Here is a 23,081-nt window from a genome sequence, read left to right on the forward strand (position 1 = left end):
GGACATACATAACAGCTGTGCCATCTCATGTCTGTGTGCCCAGCAACCAGCCAAGCAGAGACTTCTGAGTCTGGCTGGGAGAATTGACAGGGGGCTGGGTGCTCCTGACTGGGGAGCTTTGTGTGCTGGGACTGTGAAAGAAAGGGATGTCCAAGTACAGGAAGCACATAGAACTCCTAATAGACATGACTAGAAAAGATCTTCAGGGCCGGCGCCGTGGCACAGTGGGCTAAAGTCCCGACCTATAGTGCCGGCATCCCATATGGGCACCAATTAAGTCCTGGATGCTCCACTTCCAATCCAGCTCTCTGCTATGGCCTGGGAAAGCAGCAGAAGATGGCCTAAGTCCTTGGGCCCCTGCACCCACGTGGGAAACCTAGAAGAAGCTCCTGGCTCCTGGCTTCAGATCAGCTCGGCTCTGGCCATTATGGCCATTTGGGGAGTGAACCAGCAGATGGAAGACCTCTTTCTCTCTGGCTCTACCTCTCTGTGTAACTGTCTTTCAAATAAATAAAATAAATCTTTTTAAAAAAAGAAGAGGGCTTCACCACAACACACTGTAGTAAAACTCTCCACAGTAAAACATAAAGAAAAGATTCTAACATGTGCACGAGAGAAACGCCAGATTACTTTCAGAGGTTCTCCAATTATTCATAGTGTACTTCACATCAGAAACCCTACAGGCTAGGAGAGAAGAGCAAGATATATTCCAATTCTTAAGAGAAAAAACTGTCAATCCAGAATACTGTACCCTGCAAAGCTCTCATTTATGGATGAAGGTGAAATAAAGACCTTCCGTAACCAACAAATTGAAGGAATTTGTCACCACTCATCCAGCATTACAAAAGATGCTTAAGGATGTGCTACACGCATATAAACATGGTTATCACTATGAAAGAAGGTGAAGGCAGAAAATCTCCCAGTAAAAGTGCAAAGGAAATACAAAGTAAGTAATAGTAATACTTATGGAAAAATGACAGAGGAATTGAAATTACTCTGGTTTTTCTTCTGTAGTTCCTTAGATTTCAGAATATCCTGTTACTGGGAATCTAGCCACATATTAAGGACATCTTTTTTTGAATCATTAAAAAAAAAAAGACATTGTTTGACCACTTATTTTTTCCCTCCTTTTATTACATACCATTTGTGTGATTACAGTATTAAATCTTAGTTATTATGTCTTTGGGCAGCAGAGTGTATTGGTTATTTTAAATGAATTTTTCCCTGTCTTTGAAGCTCAGTCCATAAATATTTTGTTGCTGCAAAAAAAAAAAAATACTTGGGTTTTCATTACTTAAGTACTTGAAAACTGAAATTGATAAGATACATTATATAATGAATTAGGTTTTTTCTGGATAAAATTAGAAGTGAAATATAGATTTGAATACTTAGAGGATGAAAATGTGATAGTGCTTATAAGCATTGTGAACCCTTTTGTGTTTGAGGCATCAAAATTCAAGTATTTACTAGATTTTTTTCTCTTGAAATCCTGCTCTTCTTTTCTGTGCTGCATGCATTTACTCTTATTATTGATGTTGCAAAACAGCAGGGTTAAAGTGTCATTATGTTTGTGTTCATTATGAATCCCATAGCTTTTCTAGTTAGGAAAAAAATAGTCTCAAAAATACTTTTAGGGGGACCGGTGCCATGGTGCAGGTCAATCCTCTACCTATGGCTCTGGCATCCCATGTGGGCGCCGGTTCTAGTTCTGGCTGCTCCTCTTCCAATCCAGCTCTCTGCTGTGGCCTGGGAAATCAGTAGAAGATAGCCCAAGTCCTTGGGCCCCTGCACCCACATGGGAGACATGGAAGAACCTCCTGGCTCCTGGCTTTGGATCAGCGCAGCTCCAACCATTGTGGCCATTTGGGGAGTGAACCAACAGAAGGAAGATCTTTCTCTCTGTCTCTCCCTGTCACTGTCTGTAGCTCTACCTCTCAAATAAATAAATAAAATTTTTAAAAAAATAAAAAAATACTCTTAGTGTCATTTTTTTGGTTAGTACTAATGGTTTTAGATACCCTTAATCATTTTAATAAGGTGTCTATAAAATTTAAAACATTACATATTGTATTTGAACTAGCTAGTGAAGAGTAAGGAAGAAAAATTAGCTCATTGAGACTGTAGATGTTCCATTAGTTAAATTTCAAAATTATTAACACAGGAACTTTCAGAGATAGGTTGAGACTGTGACGTGGAAAGGAAGCAGTGGAGGACGTGTAAGGACATTTACTTGCTATAGTTGTGGTTGTGGTGTGCTCATACTTAAATACAAGTAGTGACATTTGTTGCCCAATAATCTGGAGTAGTCTCCTGCATTTATCTGTACTAAAATAACTATAAATTAATGGTATCTACAAAGAAGAAACTTTATGACTGCACTGTATTTGGGAGCCTTTGTACAGCTAGGTAAAGTTTCCATGATACAAAATAGTTGGATTTTAAAATTTACTATCATAAGGAAGAAGACATGGCATTATTCCATGTGCTTAAATGATAACTTGCTTACTGAGTTTCAGAAAAAGAAAAAATATGAAATGAGTAATTGTCACTGGATTACCTGTAATGTTAAAGTGGCAAATTGTAGCATAAAACTTAAATCTGTGTTTCTCAAATGTGAAACACAGTAGTCTGATGATGCTTTGTATATACGTACGTGCTACAAATAGTCTCAGCACTGAACATGTATTCATAGCTCTCAAATGAATGCAATCTGTGACGTAGATGTCTTTTTTTTTTTTTTTTTTTTTTTTTTTTTTTTTTTTTTTTTTTTTTTTGACAGGCAGAGTGGACAGTGAGAGAGAGAGACAGAGAGAGAAAGGTCTTCCTTTGCCGTTGGTTCACCCTCCAATGGCCGCCGCTGCAGCCGGCGCACCGCGCTGATCCTGGCAGGAGCCAGGAGCCAGGTGCTTTTTCCTGGTCTCCCATGGGGTGCAGGGCCCAAGCACCTGGGCCATCCTCCACTGCACTCCCTGGCCATAGCAGAGAGCTGGCCTGGAAGAGGGGCAACCGGGACAGAATCCGGCGCCCCAACCGGGACTAGAACCCGGTGTGCCGGCGCCGCAAGGTGGAGGATTAGCCTATTGAGCCACGGCGCCGGCTGACGTAGATGTCTTGATATGCCTCAGAAAGTATCTGAGTGTCTGCAAAATTTGTTAATGTTTGATAATGAAGCTACTTCCTGTTCTGTTTCTGTTGTTCCATATTTCATGTTTAAATTTGAATATTTACATTTTTATTACTATTAATTTAAATATAATTTGTTCAATGGTTAAAATGGGGTTGTCAGTGAAGAAACTTAAAAACAGCCTCATTCATGTAACTGCTTAAGGAAAAACTACATTTTGTGTCCTATGTTCATACACTTTTAATGATCTGTATTTCTGTTGAAATATAAGTGATGATGTGTGGGCTTTGTTTCTGTTTAATAAGGCTTTTTACCATTGATTAAATGAAGAAATGTATCTTTTTGAAGAGATTTATATTCTGTAAATAAAAATTGGTTGAAACAATAGAAAGAGAGAAAAATGGTACAATTGATGAGAACACAAACAAAAAACTAAGAAAAATTTTATCAAAACCAAAGATTCTGAACTGAATGAAAAATTTGGTTAGAACCTAACAAATTCATCAGACTCAGAAAGCATTAAATAGTTATCTTTACTCAGTTATATAACATAATAAAATCTAGGAAACAATTCAAGATCCTAACAATGGAAAATCAAAGGAACCATTACTAGAAGTGAATGATAAAAAAATCAACAATTATCTATTTCCAATCAAACAGTTTTCCAGACATAATCATTATTTTTATATTCAAAGATTCCAGGTACCCAGAGTTCAGTTTAAGATGTAAAAAGTCTTTTTTTTTTTTTTTTTTGAAGCCATCTACGATCTGAGTTGACAAACTAACCAGAGAACCTGTATTCCAAAGTGTGAAAAGCCTCTCCAAGAGGGGGAAATACAAATTATTTTACCTTGGCCAAGACACAAAGGAGAGAGATAGCAACCACGTGGACAGATAAAGACAACTAAAATTTTAATAAATTGTTAAGCATTACAGGTATAGAAACTACAAGATTTATTTTGATAGGGAATAATACTTAGAATTCTAATAATTTTCTTTAAAAAAAAGGAATGGTGGGGCCTGCATTGTGGCAAATGGGTTAAGCCTCTGCATGCAATACTGGCATCCCATATGGGAGCCAAGTCAAGTCCCAGCTGCTCCACTTCTGATCCAGCTCCCTGCTAAGGTGCTTGGGAAAGAAGCAGACGGTGGCCCAAGTCCTTGTGCCCCTGTATCCACGTGGGAGACCTGGATGAATCTCCTGGCTTCAACTTGTCCCAGCCCCAGCTGTTGTGGCCACATAGGGACTGAACCAGCGGACAGAAGCTCACTCCCTTGCTTGCTCACACTCAATCTCTCTGGCTGTCTCTCCCTCTCTCTCTCTCTGTGACTCTGCCATTCAAATGAGTAAAATGGATATTTTTAAAAAATAAAGAATAGCTAACATTTAATGTTTTACTCTTAATATATTCCTAGCATCATGCTAGTACTTACGGTTTATTTAATTAGACTTTACAATCTAGTAAGAAAAAATGTAGTATCCTTGCTTAAATGAAAAGAAAGGGCATAGAAAGGTAAGTAATTCTTCCAAGTTCCCATAGCTAGTGAGGGGCAAAGTTGTGATTCAAACAGAGGCAACCTGATTACAAAGCCTGATTCACAATTACATGTCTCTTCTCCAACTCCACTCCCAATATCCTTTTTAAATGCCATTTAAGGCCAGCGCCGTGGCTCACTAGGCTAATGCTCCGTCTGCAGCGCCGGCACCCCGGGTTCTAGTCCCGGTTGGGGTGCTGGATTCTGTCCCAGTTGCCCCTGTTCCAGGACAGCTCTCTGCTGTGGTCCAGGAGGGCAGTGGAGGATGGCCCAAGTGCCTGGGCCCTGCACCCCATGGGAGACCAGGAGAAGCACCTGGCTCCTGCCTTTTGATCGGCGTGGTGCGCCGGCTGCAGCGGCCATTTGGGAGGTGAACTAATGGAAGGAAGACCTTTCTGTCTCCCTCTCTCTCATTGTCTAACTCTGCCTGTCAAAAAAAAAAAAATGCCATTTAAATTGTCCAAAAAATATACTTTATTCAGTTGTCATAGTGATGAATTAGAAACATACTCCTGCTAATTATTTTCTGATATATTAAGATAAAATGCTATGAAAGTCATAGTTAATATAGAATTTAACTAAATACTTTTATCTCTCAGGTAATACTGACATTACTTGATCTGGGATAATATATCACTCTACTCAACACGGAAAAACCAGAAAACAAAGCAAATTTAAACTCTTTTGTTCTTGGCCTAATCTACCTGTCACAGAGCCTTAAGTTGCAAAACACTAAAGATCTACCTTAAAACTGATCCAGGAAAAAAGGATCCTTTTGAAATGTGATTGGCAGGGGCCAGCACTGTGGCACACTGGGTAAAGCCTAGGCCTGCAATGCAGACATCCCATATGGGAACAGGTTTGGCATTCCATAGGAGCGCAAGTTCCTGTCCTGGCTGCTCCACTTCCAGTCCAGCTCTCTGGGAAAGCAGCAGAAGGAAGATGGACTAAGAGCTTGGGCTCCTGCTATCCACCTGGGAGACGCAGACTGAGGATCCCGGCTTCAGCCTGGCCCAGCCCTGGCCATTGTGGCCACTGGGGGAGTGGGCCAGCAGATGAAGGACCGCTGTCTCACTCTGCCTCTCTGTGGCTCTGCCTTTCAGATAAATAAATAAATAAATAAATAAATAAATAAATAAATCAAGAGAGAGAGAGAGAGAGAGAGAAAGAAGGAAAGAAAGAAAAGAAAGAGAGAAAGAGAAAATCAAGTATGACAAAGGAGATTCTATTTAATTGAATTTTAAAGAAAATTGATGTGCTTTATCCTTAATTCTATCATAGCATGAAATCTTAAAATTTCCTTATTTTTTTTTTCTTGTCACTTACCTGACAGAAACCAAAGGCTAGAACAATAACATAGCAAGAAGTTTCTATCTGCCAATCACATTTCAAAGATTTACTTACTTATTTGAAAGTCGGAGTTAGAGAAAGGAAAAGGCAACCAGGAGTCCCCCTCCCCAGGTGCATCAGCAGGCAGCTAGATCCAAAGTGGAACAGCTTGGACTGCTGGCCCTGCAGGCAGCAGCTCCACCTACTATGCCACAGTGCTGGCCCCCATACTTGATTTTCAAGAATGACACTAACATTCTACTGAATACATATATACAGCTTGTGTCAGTTATGATTGCCAGTCCTTTCTGGTTCCTTCTGTGCCCTGTTAATAGAGATGAACTTGTTAATATGCTATAGTTTTGCATAAATGATGCTGCTTTTGACTCTCTCAAGCATCTCAAATTGTATGATAAACACTTTCCCAATTTACAAAGTCACTTTGCATTCTATTTAAAGTTTCCAAAGAGTACTAGAAAGTACTCGCCTGAATATAATTTGTAGTAATTTTTTTTTTTTTTTGACAGGCAGAGTGGACAGTGAGAGAGAGAGACAGAGAGAAAGGTCTTCCTTTGTCGTTGGTTCACCCTCCAATGACCACCGAGGACGGCACACCGCGCTGATCCAAAGGCAGGAGCCAGGTGCTTCTCCTGGTCTCCCATGGGGTGCAGGGCTCAAACACTTGGACCATCCTCCACTGCACTCCCTGGCCACAGCAGAGAGCTGGCCTGGAAGAGGGGCAACCGGAACAGAATCCGGGGCCCCGACCGGGACTAGAACCCGGTGTGCCGGCGCTGCAAGGCGGAGGATTAGCCTAGTGAGCCGCGGCACCGGCCCAATTTGTAGTAATTTTTTTTTTTTTATTTTATTTTTGACAGGCAGAGTGGACAGTGAGAGAGAGACAGAGAGAAAGGTCTTCCTTTGCCGTTGGTTCACCCTCCAATGGCCGCCGCTGCAGCCGGCGCACCGCGCTGATCCGATGGCAGGAGCCAGGATCCAGGTGCTTTTCCTGGTCTCCCATGGGGTGCAGGGCCCAAGCACCTGGGCCATCCTCCACTGCACTCCCTGGCCATAGCAGAGAGCTGGCCTGGAAGAGGGGCAACCGGGACAGAATCCGGAGCCCCGACCGGGACTAGAACCCGGTGTGCCGGCGCCGCAAGGTGGAGGATTAGCCTATTGAGCCACGGCGCCGGCTCCAATTTGTAGTAATTTTTAAAAAGTAGTCTTTTGTCCTGGATATTGATCTATTAATATTGGTGCTAAAAATAGTTTTTTTCCCTTACTAGAATGCAAATGGGGTGTGAATAATATTAATCAGGAAAATACCCAACATTAGTATAAATCATCATGCAGTTCTATAAGAACTGAGGGTATGGCTGGCGCTGTGGCCTAATGGGTAAAGCCGCCGCCTGCAATGCCAGCATCCCACATGGGCACCAATTCAAGTCCCGGCTGCTCCACTTCTGATCCAGCTCTCTGCTATGGCCTGGGAAACCAGTAGAAGATGGCCCAAGTCCTTGGGCCCCTGCATCTGTGTGGGAAGACCCAGAGGAAGCTCCTGGCTCCTGAATTCAGATTGGCGCAGCTCCAGTAGTTGCAGCCATTTGGGGAGTGAACCAGCGAATGGAGGACTGACTCTCTGTCTCTGTCTCTCTGTAAGTCTGCCTTTCAAATTCATAAATAAATCTTAAAAAAATATATATGTAGCTAATAATCTGGAGTCTTCAATGGAAACAATTCTTTGCCACATACATTCAAAAGAACTGCACACACCAACTTAAATTTTATTTACTATATTAAGATAAAAGCTGTGATAAAAGGAATGTGAAAAAAATTCCCATATTAACAAGTTGTATTTCTGTTTTCAGGACAGATAACAAAAATCTTGTGGTAAAAGATTGATTTTCATGACTGACAGGCTCTCCCTGAAATCCTAATGTCCAATTAATTCAGACACTGCACATATTCTAGTTCTCAGGGAACGCCTAGCTAAACCCAAGCATGAATGAGGACATTGCTTGTCTGTACATTAGAAGCACGCAGTCTATCAGACCTCCCCACCTTATGAGATCTATACCTGGTCTCTCCCAGCTACTTCATATCTCATCATCATGGTGTTTAATTGCTTTTCCTTGTTTATTCTTTTCTCCTCCATTAATTTACAAGCTCCCTCTTATTTATTTTATTGAAGGATATTATAACCTTGTTTAAAAGATTTTCTCAATTTTATTAAAAAGACTCTTCAGTAAGTTGGCAGTCTTAAAGAAGTTTTCTCCTTCAGCCAAAGCAACATAAAGGCAATTTTATGCAAAAAAAAATCAACAAGATATCGCATTTTAAAATATACTATATAGGAGCCGGCGCCGTGGCTCAATAGGCTAATCCTCCACCTTGCGGCGCCGGCACACCGGGTTCTAGTCCCGGTTGGGGCGCCGGATTCTGTCCCGGTTGCCCCTCTTCCAGGCCAGCTCTCTGCTATGGCCAGGTAGTGCAGTGGAGGATGGCCCAGGTGCTTGGGCCCTGCACCCCATGGGAGACCAGGAAAAAGCACCTGGATCCTGGCTCCTGCCATCGGATCAGCGCGGTGCGCCGGCTGCAGCGGCGGCCATTGGAGGGTGAACCAACGGCAAAGGAAGACCTTTCTCTCTGTTCTCTCTCTCACTATCCACTCTGCCTGTAAAAAAAAAAAAAATATATATATATATATATACTATATAGAACATTATCGTAATGCATTGTGAACACTCAGTCTAGTGTTCTTCACCTAGGACCAAACGATTTGTGAACAGACGCCTTCTTTACAACGGTCCCACTTTCTAGAACAGATTAAAGGTTCATAAACACCTGCCTCCATCAAGAGGCAGTGCCTTTTCAAACTAAGTACCAAGTCTGGCACAAGCACCAGCCGGGGCAAGGGAGGTTTAATTCCAGCATAAAGAGAATCTTTCAACGTTTTTCCAGAAAACCGCGAGGGTATGTCGTTTGATCAAGCTGGCCTGCTTACTTCTGAAATTTATAAATCCTCTTCATCTGCGTTAGGGTTGGAATCCATCCCCCCTCCCCTCTTCCACTGTCTGCCCGGGATCACACTTGTAGTAGGGTTGCACAATGGATTTCGCCTGGTCATCCGACCTGGAATATGGCACGTTCTCTACTCCAACCGCCTCCAATCTCTTCTCCTCAGAGATAGGCTAAAAATGCAGCTCGCTTTGAGGCGGCGACACAAACGGATGCAACCGAAAGGCTTTGCAGGTGGCCCCTTGCGTTGCACCGGTCAAGCTCCCTACAAACCTAACAGTCCTCTCACCTACTGCCATGCTAATATTTAAGAGACCTGTCGAGGCCGCCAGGGGGGTGCGCGTCTTCCCTAAGGCACCCTGGAACCTGTGGTCGCCGCCCCTCCCCCCAAAAAATTAAACCACGGCTGCGACTTGGAATTGCCCTTCCGTTTACAAAACGCTTTCACACGCGTTCTCTCTCCGATGTGCGTCATTGTTGTCGTGGCTGTTTTACTAACGAGGCAAGGATCCTGTCCACTGACCCAGTAGTCTAGGGGCCGCCTTCTCCCAGGTGGAGATCGTCCCGGTCGGAGGAACGCGCAGGTGGGACGCCCGCAGCTCGCCGCCTCCCACCCGGCCGGTGGTCCAGGCTACTACCCTCCCTCGGCGGCGAGGGCCGGGGGCCCCGTGGTGGCGGCTACTCGGGGTCTCCCGGGTCCCCTCTCCATCTCCCGCTGCGCTCGATCCCCCGAGCCCAGACCCCAGAGAGTCTCATGCGCTTTCCTTCAGGCTCACCGTCCGATCTCGCTCGACAGCATGTGGAAGGGACGGGAAACTCCGTGTCCGCCACGGCAGTCCAGGCTCTGGGACCCACGCTCGGACGCGACGGCGGTGGCTGTCACCAGCAGGCCCGAGGGCTGTCTGGGGATGAAAACCCGTCAGCAGTTAGGTGGCTGACATTTCCCAGTCAGCCGAAGCACCGCCCACTTCCGCTTCCCCGCCTACCCCGTGGGCCGAGCATCCCCGCACCGCGTGGGGTTGTGGGTATCCAGAGGGCGGGCAGAGCTGTAAGAAAAGGAAGTAGCAAGAGCCAGTCAGACTACGAGGCGGGACTACAATTCCCAGCAGGCTGCGGGGCTGCAGACGGCCGCCGGCGAGGCGAGCGGGCAGAAGAACCCTGCGCGCGCGGCGAGGATGGAACGTTACTAGAGTTCGCGGGTCTGGCGCCGGGGGCCGGAGCCGCACTCTTCGAGCCGCTGCGCGCCAAAGCGGGAATCTAGGAGGCGGGCAGCTCTGCAGTTAATGCAGGTAATTTAAAACATCCGAACCTGTGGACGCCATGCACAGGTAAGCCGTTTGCAAAAAGGAGGAGAGTATGAATGGACCATCTTAATTCTTTTAGGCCGCAGATACTGCTGCTTAACTAATATTGTTATTAATGCCGTTGTAGAATAGACCTTTCTTGGGGAAAGTGCGGGTGGATGGCCGCCTTGGTGCGGGAATCGGTGTCCCGCTTTATTTGGCTTCCCCGCGGCCGGTTTCAATCACTGTGTGATCGCCCTTGTACTTTCCTTGTTCTCTCCCCTGGAAGAAATTCTCGGGGCCTTCTGCTTGACCGCAAATCGAAAAGCCTTTTCGATTTTTTCCGGTTACTTTCTCCTTCGTTGCCGGGGAACTCGCCGCGGGCACGTAAAAAGTGCCGTTCTGTTAGCTGCGGCGACGGTTTCCTACCGGGTGTAACCTGTAGCTTGCTTTGTGCCCACCTTGGAAGTCCTCACGGGTGTACTTCAGAAAGGAACCGAGGGTATTGTGTGCTTCTGCAGGAAACACCTCCAGGAGATTCCAGACCAGAGTGGCAACGTCACCACTAGTTTCACGTGGGGATGGGATTCCAGCAAGACTTCTGAACTGCTGTCAGGCATGGGGGTCTCCGCCCTGGAGAAGGAGGAAGTGGACAGTGAAAACATCCCCCAGGAACTGCTCTCCAATGTGGGCCACCCACAGAGCCCCCCGCGGAAACGCCTGAAGAGCAAAGGCAATGAGAAAGACTTCGTGATCATCCGCAGACCGAAGATCAATAGAGAAAATGTCCCAGGTGAGGTGTGAAGGTGTGCCGATGAAAACTGCCAGTTCCGTAAAGGCTGGCTTGAACTAATATTTGGTCGCTAAGCCTTTGTTAGGGATCTTTAGGATAGGCCTCTCTTAAAAGTGCCCAAAACTGAAGTTATTTTCCAATGAAATGGGGCAAGTTGTTGAAGTCATAGGAATCTTTGTAGATATGTATCTTCTGGTCCACCATGGATTTCGAAATTTTAACCCCTGAGAAGATGTCCCTACCTTCTTCCTTAAAAGGGAGTCGGGCTGTTCAAAGTGCAGCTCAGCGCTGCTGGTAAATGGGAATATAAACAATGATCTGCTTTTAGGATTCTTTTTGTTTATAATCCACTGCTCTGTACCCCTAAGTAAGTTTTTTGCCTTACTCATGTTAGTTGTTCATTAATGAACTGCCAAAGCGAGTGTTAAACTAAGTGGAGAAGACTCATCTCATCTCCCTAGGTCCACTCCCAAGCAGGCTTCTCCCAGTGTGCTATGTCTGTAACTCGCTCTTTGTGTTCAGCTACCAAACCCACAAACCTAAAAATCTGATCTCCGCTGTCCCCGACATCCATCTTTCCCTCTTGTGTGGTAAATATTTTTCACGCTCTCATCATCTCTTCCCTGAGCCATTAGAATGGATTCCTAATTCAGGCCTTCTCTTCCCCAGATGCATCCCCCTGAGCTGGAGTGGGTTGACTGAATGTAACACACCCTAGTGTTCTTCTACTAGCACCTTGTTCCCTGATTTCTCAGGCAGGTGAATGACTGCCTCCAGATTGGATCAGAACCCTGGAGCCTTCCAAACCGTAGAATAAGCACAGTGCATTGACATGGGGGATTATCAGTTTTTCTTACTCCTAAGTCATTTAAGCACTAATTCAGCACATACTTGCTGAGTACATACTGTGTGCTAGGCATTGTTGTAGGTGTCGGGGATGCCGCCGTAAGGCAAAAATCAACCTTGCTACCACATGAAACTTCCATTCTAATGAGGGATCACAGTAAACATAATAAATACTTAATGTAGTTTGTTAGAAAGCGATAAGGGCCATGTCTAAAAATAAAAATAGAGCAAACCAGGAGGGAGTAGAAACCCTAGAGTGGGAAAATAGATTACAATTTTAAACAGGATTTTTTTTGTTTGTTTTTTTATTTTTTTTGGCAGGCAGGGTGGACAGTAAGAGAGGGACAGAGAGGAAGGTCTTCTTTTGCCGTTGGTTCACCCTCCAATGGCCGCCAAGGACGGCGCGCTGTGGCTGGAGCACCGCGCTGATCCGATGGCAGGAGCCAGGTACTTCTCCTGGTCTCCCATGGGGTGCAGGGCCCAAGTACTTGGGCCATCCTCCACTGCACTCCCTGGCCACAGCAGAGAGCTGGCCTGGAAGAGGAGCAACCGGGACAGAATCCGGCGCCCCGACCAGGACTAGAACCCCATGTGCCGGCACCGCAAGGTGGAGGATTAGCCTAGTGAGCCGCGGCGCCGGCCAAACAGGATGTTAAGGGAAGACCTCAGTTGGACATTGACATTTAAACAAAGGCATAAATGGGGCAAGCGAGTGTGCCATGCAGATAGCTTGGAGAAGGAATGACCCAGTGCAAAGGCCATGAGGCAGAAGCATGACATACTTGTTCAAGGGAGAACAAGGAAGTCATATTCCAAAAGTGGAATGAGCTAGGGGGAGATCATGCTAGAGGCTATGATGTGACCTGATTTAACCTTTTAAAATGTTGAAACTGAACTGTGGGGAGTGGAGAGCAGAAACTTGGAGACCTGTTAAGCGCTGTGGGTGGAGTGATCGGCAGTGCTCAGATTCTGGATTTATTCTGATGTTGGAATGAACAGGATTAGTAGGCTGTTGAAAATGTAGAAGAGGTAATCAGCCTGCGCTGAAATTGGGTGAGTGATGAAGAAAAGACAAATTAAAAATCAAGATAAAGTCTTGGTAGAGCCAAGTTGATAAGTATGTTCCTAAAATCTCCCATCTGGTTTTCTATGCAAAAAGCATTGCTAAGTTGGTTGGTTGGTTAGTTTCTTACTTGCTTTTAAAATTTGTTTTGTTTTCCACGCTTTGTTTAGGAAATAGAGCCTTGTCCATGTTGTGGCCCAGAGATCCTCAAGAGAAACTGGATGACTTTAGAGGGGCAGTAGAGGGTGCTGTGAAGTCAGACAAATCTGGGTTCAATCCTTTTGCTGCTGTATACCAACCTTGAAAGTTATTTAAGCTCTGTGTGCCTTAGTTTCTTTACCTGTGTAATGGAGTGATATTTACTTCATAGGTTGTTCTGAAGACAAGATGAGAGTGCCTGTAAAGCCCTTAGCATCCTGTTGACAATCACACTCAATAAGGAAACCCAGTTAATACTGGTTGACAAAATTTCCAACACCTGCTTGGGAGGCTAGTCGACTTTGTTCTTAATACTCTTAGTCTGACCCTGTTAGTGTAGAATTTTACTTCTTCAAAACTTAGTGCTATTTTTTTAATTTATTTTATTTATTTGAAAGACAGAGTTAGAAAGAGAGGTTTTCCATTTGCTGGTTCACTCGCCAGATGACCACAACAGCCAGAGCTGAGCTGATCTAAAGCTGGGAGCCAAGAACTTCTTCCAGGTCTCCCATGCGGGTTCAGGGGCCCAGGGACTTGGGCCATCCCCTGCTGTTTTCCCAGGCCATAGCAGAGAGCTGGATCAGAAGTGGAGCAGCCGGGGCCCGAACCATCACCCATATGGGATGCCGGCACTGCAGGCTGGGGCTTTAACCCGGTGTGCCACAGTGCCGGCGCCCTTAGTCTGGAATGCAGCACCAGCAATTTGATGCTTGACCACCCAAATGTGGTGAAAGATACTCCCTGCTAAGGCAAACGGACTTACCTTGTCAGGGGCCAATGGCTTTCAACATAAAGGATGATTGCTCTGTATCCTTCCACATTTACCTACACAGATATAAGTGAAAAAGACATTTGTAAAGAAAGGCACTATGGGACCAAGACAACTTTAGAGGATGGCTTCTATCTACCTGGGAATTGGCAAGTCAGGTTGAGGAGAAAGACAAACAGCTCACCGCAGCAACAGGTGGTGGCAACAAAGAAGTCGTTATCTTTTTCTCTCTCATTTCATGTATGCATTTTTGAGGTCAGTTTCAGCAACTTAGTCTCACTGATGGGACCATTCCAGGATACTTGGCCCCTTCCTTAGAACCTCTGCTCTGGCTGAATGGAAGAATCATCTGTGTCCACTTAATGAGAATCCCCACAGGGCCTTCTGCCTCTGAGTAGCTTTGGGTTCACTTCTGCACAAGGGGCTCCCTCCCTCTTGGCTCCCCACAGCCCAGGCATCTGCTGCTGCATGGGCTTGGGCACTGTAGAGATTGGTGGGGAGGGTGGGCTCTGATGCAGGAGGAGGGACAGCTGGTGTGGAGGATTCCCAGTGGGCCTGCAGAAGCATAGCCCTCCAGTGTGGCTGGATTGTCATTCCAGGGAGTTTTGTGTGCAGTTGTCAGGACAGGTGGCTTATGGCTCTGCCAGGATTAGGGTAGAGAGGCTACACCTGCTGTGCATGAATATCTAATGACTGGCCCTGGGCTGTGAGTTGTTGCTGGTTCCTTGCTGAGCAGTCCACTTGCAGGCCCCAGTCCAGCCCCACATCTGGTGACTGAATCATCTTCGTTATCTGTTTTGAAAGATAAAAATTATGTGGGTGACCTGTACCAGAACAGGTCTGATTGGTCCTAAGGGTGAGTGTGTGGAAGGAGTTGGAAGGGCAGGCAGTGGTGAGGTCAGTCACAGGCAGCAAGAGGACAGTCACATTCTGTCTGTGCTCCTTAAAAGCCTGGTCCCCACCCTTTAAACAAGCAATGGCCATGTAAACGCTGCTGAACTAATTTGTTGATCGGCTTTTCCATGGCTGTTAAACTGCTTGAAATTCCAGACCCCACCATGGTTCTCAAAGTGGAGGCTCTAAAGTTCAGAATATATCAGAAACCCCAAGGGAACTTGTTCAAAGTGCAAAATTCCTGAGATTCTAGTCCAAGAAGTTCTGGAGCCTGAGACTCTGTGTTTTACTACCCCAGGCAAAAATTTTTTCTCCCAACTTTTTCTTTCCTTTCTCTCTCTCTCTATTTTTTTTTTTTTTTTTTTTTTTTTTTTTTTTTTTTGAGAGACAGAGAGCTCCCCATCTGCTGACTCACTCCCCAAGTGGCCAAAGCTAGGCCAAGCCAAAGGTAGGAGCTGAGAACTCAACCCAGGTTTCCCATGAGGGTGGCAGGGACCTAATCACTAGAGCCATCACTGCTGCCTCCTGGGGTCTGCCTTGGCAGGAAGCTGAATCAGGAACTGGAGCTGGGAATTAAACACAGGCACTCGGATGTGGGCTGTGGGCATCCTGACCACTAGCCCAACTTTATTTAACCAACAAGAAATATATTTTATATTTTACATTGTGATCCTGGGTGTGTATCTTAAACAAAAGTTACACAAAACTTTCCTCTGATATTTTCTGTTCAAATGTATTCTTTAAAAAGACATGACATTAAACTCACCAAGTTGATTTCATGACCCATTAATCATTATCAGCCTGCAGTTCCCAAATTTCAGCCCTGTAAGAGTCTTTGTGGGGCGCTCCGCAGTCATCTGTGTTCCATGGCTCCCTTCCATTCATTCAACAAGAACTTACTGAGCAGCGCCATTCTAGGGGTTGGGAATACAGCACTGCATGTAACAGGAGAGAAAGACCTAGCTGCCTGGAGCTTATGTCCTTAACTGTTCCTCATCCCCCAGGTTCCAGTTTCCATAATTTCTTTGTCACTTCCCAAATCCCAGGTGTGGGAACAAGTAAGTCTGCCCTTGAAGTTAAGGGTTATGGTGCTAAGGGGAGCCTTGGGGACCCCTGCTTAGTTTTGCTGCGTTTTGCTTTTGTCATTTTTGCTCACTTACCCAAAAAAAAACAAAAATACCAAAAGGAAGCATGGTCTCATGTTTTCTCATTATGGTTTGTGGAAAGAGGAAGGAGAGCTTACTTATCCGGGATAACAAAATTTATAGTTCTCCAGAAAGGAAGCATGGGATATTGCTATCTAAAACAAGCCAGCAAAAGCAGTCATGAATTGAGCCCCACCTTGAAAATAAATAGTAGGTGTGAATACCAGGGCCATTGTTCCTGCTTCCGCACATATGGTGGTATTTCAAAATGTTCATGGAAATGAAATAAAAGGTAAGTTTATTTGGTAGTAAAAATTTTGAGATCAATTCATAATATGGATTTTCCATGATACTTTTCATGAAAACATTATGTGGATTTCATGATTTTTGCACCAACTAAACATCTTTTAATTCTATTTTCCATGAACTTTTTAAAGTACCCTTGTATTATTTGATTATCTATGCTTAAAGAGAGGAAGCATTTTTTTTTTTTTTTAAGATTTATTTATTTGAAAGGCAGAGTTACAGAGAGGCAGAGGCAGAGAGAGAGGTCTTCCATCTGCTGGTTCACTCCCCATATGGCCGCAACAGCTGGAGCTAGGCTAATCCAAAGTCAGGAGCAAGGAGCTTCTTCCTGGTCTCCCATGCGGGTGCAGGGGCCCAAGCACTTGGGCTATCTTCCATTGCTTTCCCAGGCCATAGCAGAGAGCAGAATCAGAAGCAGCTGGGACTCAAACCGGTGCCCATATGGGATGCCGGCACTGCAGGTGGTGGCTTTACCTGCTATGCCACAGTGCCGGCCCCGAGGAACCATTTTGAAAGTCAACATTTTGTATGTGACTAGGATTAGTTTGGATTTTCAGCTTGAATCTGAGTGTAGGTGATGTTCTGAGAAAGAAATGTGTCAAGTAAAATTTGTTACCTCTGCTGCAGATATCAGATGCATAACAAACTCTCGAGCAAGCTCCTCTTCCCAGAAGCGTTTGAGAAGCCTGAGTAGTGATGAGGTTGCAGGAGTGGGAAACTGGTTGCACCTGAGGAGTAAATGGCAGCAATGAAGGGTGAGGGTCAACACTAGCGGGCTCGATGATCTGAACTATGCACTGTCCGTGTCCTTGAAGACTGGATGGCCTGGGCCTAATCATTTTCCTTCATCTGGGGCTGATGTGCAGCCTTGTGGATTAAGCAGAGGCAAGTGAAGTAAAGACCTCTGAATTTCTCTTCTGTTCTCAGCAAATAGATCAGGCCACAGTGTAGTCAAGAATCCAGGAAACAGATGGCTGCTGTTTTGAGATTTAAATATGGCAAGTAAAATTAGATTAAGCATATCACAGCCTGGATGTCAGCCAGCTACTGTCTTCAGCAGCTACTGAAGACAAACTTCCGCCACATCTGCTGGGACAGGAGCCAATTTCGGGGGTATTGGAGTGGGGAGCCTTAAAATTAGAGTCGTCCTGTGGTCAGCTGAGTGGACCTCAGGTACTGCTGTGCTAGCTGAGGCTGAGCTTTTTCTTGGCCATGGAGCCTTGCATTTGCTGCTGAACCCATTAATATCTCTTAGCACCTTTATTTTACTCTTCCCCTCCACTGTTCACTCCCTAGTCCTGGGTGATTTCTTCCTATAGCAAGTGAGGTTTAATTCCCACCTTCTCTAAATTCATAGGAGAATCAAGTACTAAGAACAGAGATGTCTGTAGACTCTTAGGACATGCTAGGATAGAAAGACTGCATGATTTGAAATCAGACCTGAGATTGGACTCCCACTCTGCCGTTTACTGGTTGTGTAAACTTGTCCTTTTGTCATAGTTGCATCTTCTGAAGCCCCATCCCCCTCCTCCCAGAGACTGGCACAGTAGTCCCCCTTATCCATGGAGGATATGTTCCAAGACATTCCATGGATGCCTGAAACCTTGGCTGGTACCAAACCTTGTATATATAATTTTTTCCTAGCATACATACCTATGATAAATAATTTATAAATTAGGTACAGTTAGAGATCAGCAACAATACCTAATAATAAAATAGGACAATACAGTAAACTAAAAAAAAAAGTTGTTTAAAACACATGAGATGTTTATTTCTGGAATTTCCTATCTAATGTGTTCAGACCACAGTTGACCAAAGGTTATAAAGCATAGGAAGCAGAACTACAGACTAGGAGGGACTGCTGTTCGCTGCTGGAGGACACGATCTATGTGCTCTGGGACTCAGCCTCCTCCCTGTCCTGTGTCACTGCTGTCATGCCACCCCTTTGCGTGTCCTGCACCCCCGCCTGCATTGCCCTCTGCTACCTGACAGTCCATCAGATTTCAATTTCTTGCATCTCTGCCTTCAGTCTGGGGCATGAAAATTTGGAAACAGCCCAGACTAAGTTTGCCTCTTGGCTCTGCCATCTGATAGTTGATATCACCTTAGTGAAGTTATTTACTCCAAGATAAATTTCCTCATTCATACCCAGAGTTTCTGTAGAGATTAGCTGTATTAAATGTCTGAGGCTTTTTAGGGCTGCCAGTGAACAACACGTTTCATTGTTAGGTTGTTTATCAGTATATGTCCAAATGAGGCCACCAGGCAGAGGCTGTGACCTAAACTCAGCTCCCAGAACTAGTACATCCATTAGACACCCACAAAATGGTTGCTGAAAGTAGAGTGATAGGCCACGCTCATCACTTTACAAATGAAGACTCTGGTCCTAAGAGGCCGACGGTGTTGCCTGTGTAGGAAATGAAGCTTGCATAGTCTGGGGCTGGCAGTCATTCCTGGGTGACTCAGTTGAGCACCTTCTAACATTCAGTGCCAGGCTCTGATCTAGGCATTGGGCAAGTATTAGTTCATTAGTTAATGAGAGTTAATCAGTCATGCTAACACACAGTTAGCACTTGGGCTGTTTGCGTGAAAGGGGAATAGAAGGTGTGATGCATTTATCAAGTGCCTGTCCTATGCCAGGCATTGTGTTAGGTGCTGGATATACAGATCTGGACATGGGGCTATGGTATTGACCTGGTTGTGTAATAGGGACAGTTCTTTGAGCAAGGGCCATTTAAGCTGAAATCTGGAGGATGACTAGGAGTTGGGCAGGTGAAGGTAAAAGTGCAACACAAAGCCATCCCAACTCTGGACTGTTCTCGTGTTTACATGGCTTCGTTGCCTCGCTTTGCTGCATTCGTCACCGTATCAAATTGTTCTAGTACTGTGATTACCAGCCACAACTAGAACCAGCATTCCGATGTGGATGCAGGCATCACAGGTAGAAGCTTAACCTGTTAGGCCACAACACCAGCCCCTCCCGGAAGATTTGAACTCCTGTTCCCCGTAGTGCTAGCCTGCCCCTCACCATGCCCTGGGCTGGCTTTCTTCCTTTCCATGGGTTTCTTTTCAACTCTTTCTGTGCTTCCTGGCATCACTTCCCAAACCAATCACTTAGAATCGGATCCTCAGGATCTGCTTCTGGGGATCCCAAACTTAGATGGAGGGTGGAAAAGGGTTTTCATAAATCATACTGTGCAGCTGTGGTGCAAGCCCTCCTCGACTCCTGCATGTTTGCCCATATGTGAAAATTCAGAGCGGCATTGAAAACAAGTCATCACAGAAGGGATTTGGTGGTGAAAAGATGGAACTAGAGGCGAGAAAGAACCACTTTGCTGAACAACTGTGCACGATAAGTCTTTATTCCCAGTCCTACAGCTGCAGAAAGCAAGGTCCAGACATTACATTACATGCCCTGTTTCACAGATTTGAGGGCATCCTCACTAGGATGCTGATCAAAGCTGTGTTTCTTCCTTGGTCTGGAAATTCTCAGACTTGTCTGGGGAGGCCAGAAACCTTGCATCAGGATGGCTGTTACAGGTCATAGTAAAATCTCAGCGTTGTATATCGCAACTGACTGAGTAGGTAGCATTTTATCAAATCAGATGCTAGAAGCTGATCTGCAGGGCAGAGAAGAAGAATTGATGGGAGAAAAACTTGAGCAAAGCCTGTCTTCCAACTATTCTCCAATTTGGGGAGCAAAACAGCAGCCTGGTGTGAGAACCTGTGTTCTCTGCCCTCATTGACTTTGGAGGAACTTTGTGACTATGACAGAAGGTGTGTTGCACTGAGGAGCCTCCTCAGGTCATGGTGCAGGGTCAGCATGGATGATCTGCCTTTGTCCTCTACCCTAGCTTATAGGGACTCTCAGTCCTTTCATTGTGTCTCCTAAAGAGAGAAGGAGAGGCATTAATTGAGCAAGTGTGTCTCCCACTCCTTCTATAGGGCACTTCCTCCAGGAAGGCTTTCTTGACCACTCCTCCATTCTCATGTTGTCCAGGACCCTGAACCCTGTTACAGACTATCATAATCAAAATTTTCTATGTATTTGTATCTCAAACTCTGAATAGAATGAGAGTCAGGGTCATGCCTTGGTTTTCCTTGTGTCCCTGAAATCTAAACTAAACCCCAGCACGTGATGCTCTTCAATAAATACGTGAATGGATGAATGTATCAGATTTTGTGCTGATTCCTGGAAATATATAGACTACAAAAACGAAAATCAAGTTCTTGTTCTCAAGAACTTGAGGCCTGGCTTAGACATATGAGTAAGTAAAGTAAAGAATGAAATCATAGGGGCCAGCATTGTGGTGTAGTGGGTTAAGCTGTTGCCTGTGATACCAGCATCTTACATGGGCGCCAGTTCAAATCTTGGCTGCTCCACTTCAACCCAGCTGCCTGCTAAAGCAACGGAAGATGGCCCAAGTTCTTGGATCCCTGTACCCACATGGGAAACCTGAATGAACTGGATTCTTCCTGGTACAGCCCTGGCCATTGTGGCCATCTGGGGAGTAAACCAGTAGATAGACGCTCACTCTCTGTCCCCTCTCTCCTCTTTCAAATAAATAAATAACTCTCTTTCAAATAAATAAATCTTAAAAAAAAATAACAAAATCATAGTACATAAGTGACCTGTCACTGATGGAATCACAGGAGGTCTTCCATAGGAGTTGGGGCTTTAATAGCAGTTTGATTTTACATGAATGGCAGTTGTGGGAGGCCACAGCATGTACAGAGGCCTTGAGACGTGACACAGAATGACTCATTCTAGGAATTACAGGGAGTTCCAAATGACTGGAATGCATTTCCAGATAACGAGCCTAGCAGAAGGAGCTGGGTCCTGGCATGAAAACTTTGAACTGTGTGCTAAACAGTGTGCACCTCCGGCTAAATATTTGATGGGTACTGCTGAAGGGTTCTAATTGAAAGAAGGGCCTGATTGAGCACAGATAGTGCCTGGAGGCAGTAGCTTTGATGTTTGTTATCCACATTGGTGCTCTTCTCCACATGGCCTCCTACCGCTTACACAATGCCTGGTAAGATAAAAGGGAGAGCACTTCCAAAGGTTCCTGGAAAATGGACTTAAAAGAGAAGTTGGGTTAGCTGTTTTGTCCTGTAGTTAAGACACTGGTTAAGATGCCCGTGCCCCATCTCAGAGCACCTGGATTTGATACCTAACTCTGTCTCCTGATTCCAGCTGCTGCTTTTTTTTTTTTTTTTTTTTTTTTTTTTGACAGAGTGGACAGTGAGAGAGAGAGAGACAGAGAGAAAGGTCTTCCTTTGACGTTGGTTCACCCTCCAATGGCTGCCGCGACTGGTGCTCTGTGGCCGGCGCACTGCACTGATCCGATGGCAGGAGCCAGGAGCCAGGTGCTTTTCCTGGTCTCCCATGGGGTGCAGGGCCCAAGCACCTGGGCCATCCTCCACTGCACTCCCTGGCCACAGCAGAGAGCTGGCCTGGAAGAGGGGCAACCAGGACAGAATCCGGCGCCCTGACGGGGACTCGAACCCGGTGTGCCGGCGCCGCAGGCGGAGGATTAGCCTAGTGAGCCGGAGTGCCGGCCTCCAGCTTCTGCCAGTGCAAATCTGGGGAAACATCAGGTGATGACTCAAGCGGTTGGGTCCCTGCCACCCAATGGGAGACCTGAATTGAATTCCCAGCTCCTGGCTGTGGAATGTGGCTATGGCAGGCATTTATGGAGTTAACCAAAGGATGGGAGCTGTCTTTCTCCCTGCCTCTTGAATAAATTTAAAAATTTAATAAGAAAAACATATTTTGGTAGAAAAATTATAATATATGCATACAAAGGATCCTTTAAAAGTTTATGGAAAATGGGTATTCTGAAAAAACTGTGCATGGATTTCAAAAATTTTTTGCACTAAAATAAATTCTTTTTTTTTTTTTTTTTTTTTTTTTTTTGACAGGCAGAGTGGACAGTGAGAGAGAGAGACAGAGAGAAAGGTCTTCCTTTGCTGTTGGTTCACCCTCCAATGGCCGCCGCGGCCACCGCGCTGCGGCCGGCGCACCGTGCTGATCCAATGGCAGGAGCCAGGTGCTTATCCTGGTCTCCCATGGGGTGCAGGGCCCAAGCACTTGGGCCATCCTCCACTGCACTCCCAGGCCACAGCAGAGAGCTGGCCTGGAAGAGGGGCAACCAGGACAGAATCCAGCACCCCAACCGGGACTCGAACCCGGTGTGCCGGCTCCACAAGGCGGAGGATTAGCCTAGTGAGCCACGGCGCCGGCCAATAAATTCATTTTTAATTCCATTTTTCATGTAACTTTTAAATTATCCACCTATGTTCAGTAAATACTGGCATCTCTTAAACGAAGGACAAGATATCCCGAGATGAGTTGGAAGTACAGACTAGGAAGATATTCCTTTCAGCATTTCTTTGGTGCATACTTGTTTCCTTGTCCATTGTCATATTATTCTGAGCTGGTAGGCTTATTCCATATACTCATATGTAAGAGTTTACTACTCATTGAACAGCTATTTAGACAATGCTTCTATAAGACAAAGAAAACTATTCTTCCTACATCAGCTTTTCTCCCCTACTTCTGAACACAGCAGCCGGAGTGATCCTTTTAAAATGAGATCCTGTCTTTCCCATGGTCAGAACATTCCAGGGACTCCTCATGGCATTCAGAGTCAAAGCCATGACCCACACCGCCTGCATGACTCTGCCCCTTGCAGAGTGACTTCATCTTCTCCCACCCCCTTGCTCGCTCCCTCCTACACTGGCCTCCTTGCCGCTCTGCACATCGTGAACACA

General features: G+C 45.4%; 2 protein-coding genes across 5 annotated transcripts in view; one reads left to right on the forward strand and one right to left on the reverse strand.

Annotated features, from left to right (window-relative positions):
- The window catches only part of LMBRD2 (LMBR1 domain containing 2), a 67,700-nt gene extending 57,776 nt beyond the window's left edge, over positions 1-9,924 (reverse strand). The window contains exon 1 of the mRNA XM_002713965.5: positions 9,784-9,924. The gene's annotated coding sequence lies outside the window, so the exon portion shown is untranslated. The remainder of the gene's footprint in view (positions 1-9,783) is intronic.
- A 169-nt stretch (positions 9,925-10,093) lies between these two features.
- The window catches only part of SKP2 (S-phase kinase associated protein 2), a 62,207-nt gene continuing 49,219 nt past the window's right edge, over positions 10,094-23,081 (forward strand). For 2 of the 4 annotated variants that reach the window (XM_051853834.2, XM_070056642.1), the window contains exons 1-2: positions 10,120-10,335; positions 10,812-11,083. In XM_051853834.2, the coding sequence (XP_051709794.1) occupies positions 10,328-10,335; positions 10,812-11,083 (280 nt within the window). In that variant the 5' untranslated portion in view covers positions 10,120-10,327. Of the gene's footprint in view, positions 10,336-10,811; positions 11,084-23,081 lie in introns of all 4 variants that reach the window. The other 2 variants (XM_002713966.5, XM_017344679.3) reach the window with 2 other exon arrangements.

This window comes from Oryctolagus cuniculus, chromosome 14, assembly GCF_964237555.1.
Source record: "Oryctolagus cuniculus chromosome 14, mOryCun1.1, whole genome shotgun sequence".
NCBI lineage: Eukaryota > Metazoa > Chordata > Mammalia > Lagomorpha > Leporidae > Oryctolagus > Oryctolagus cuniculus.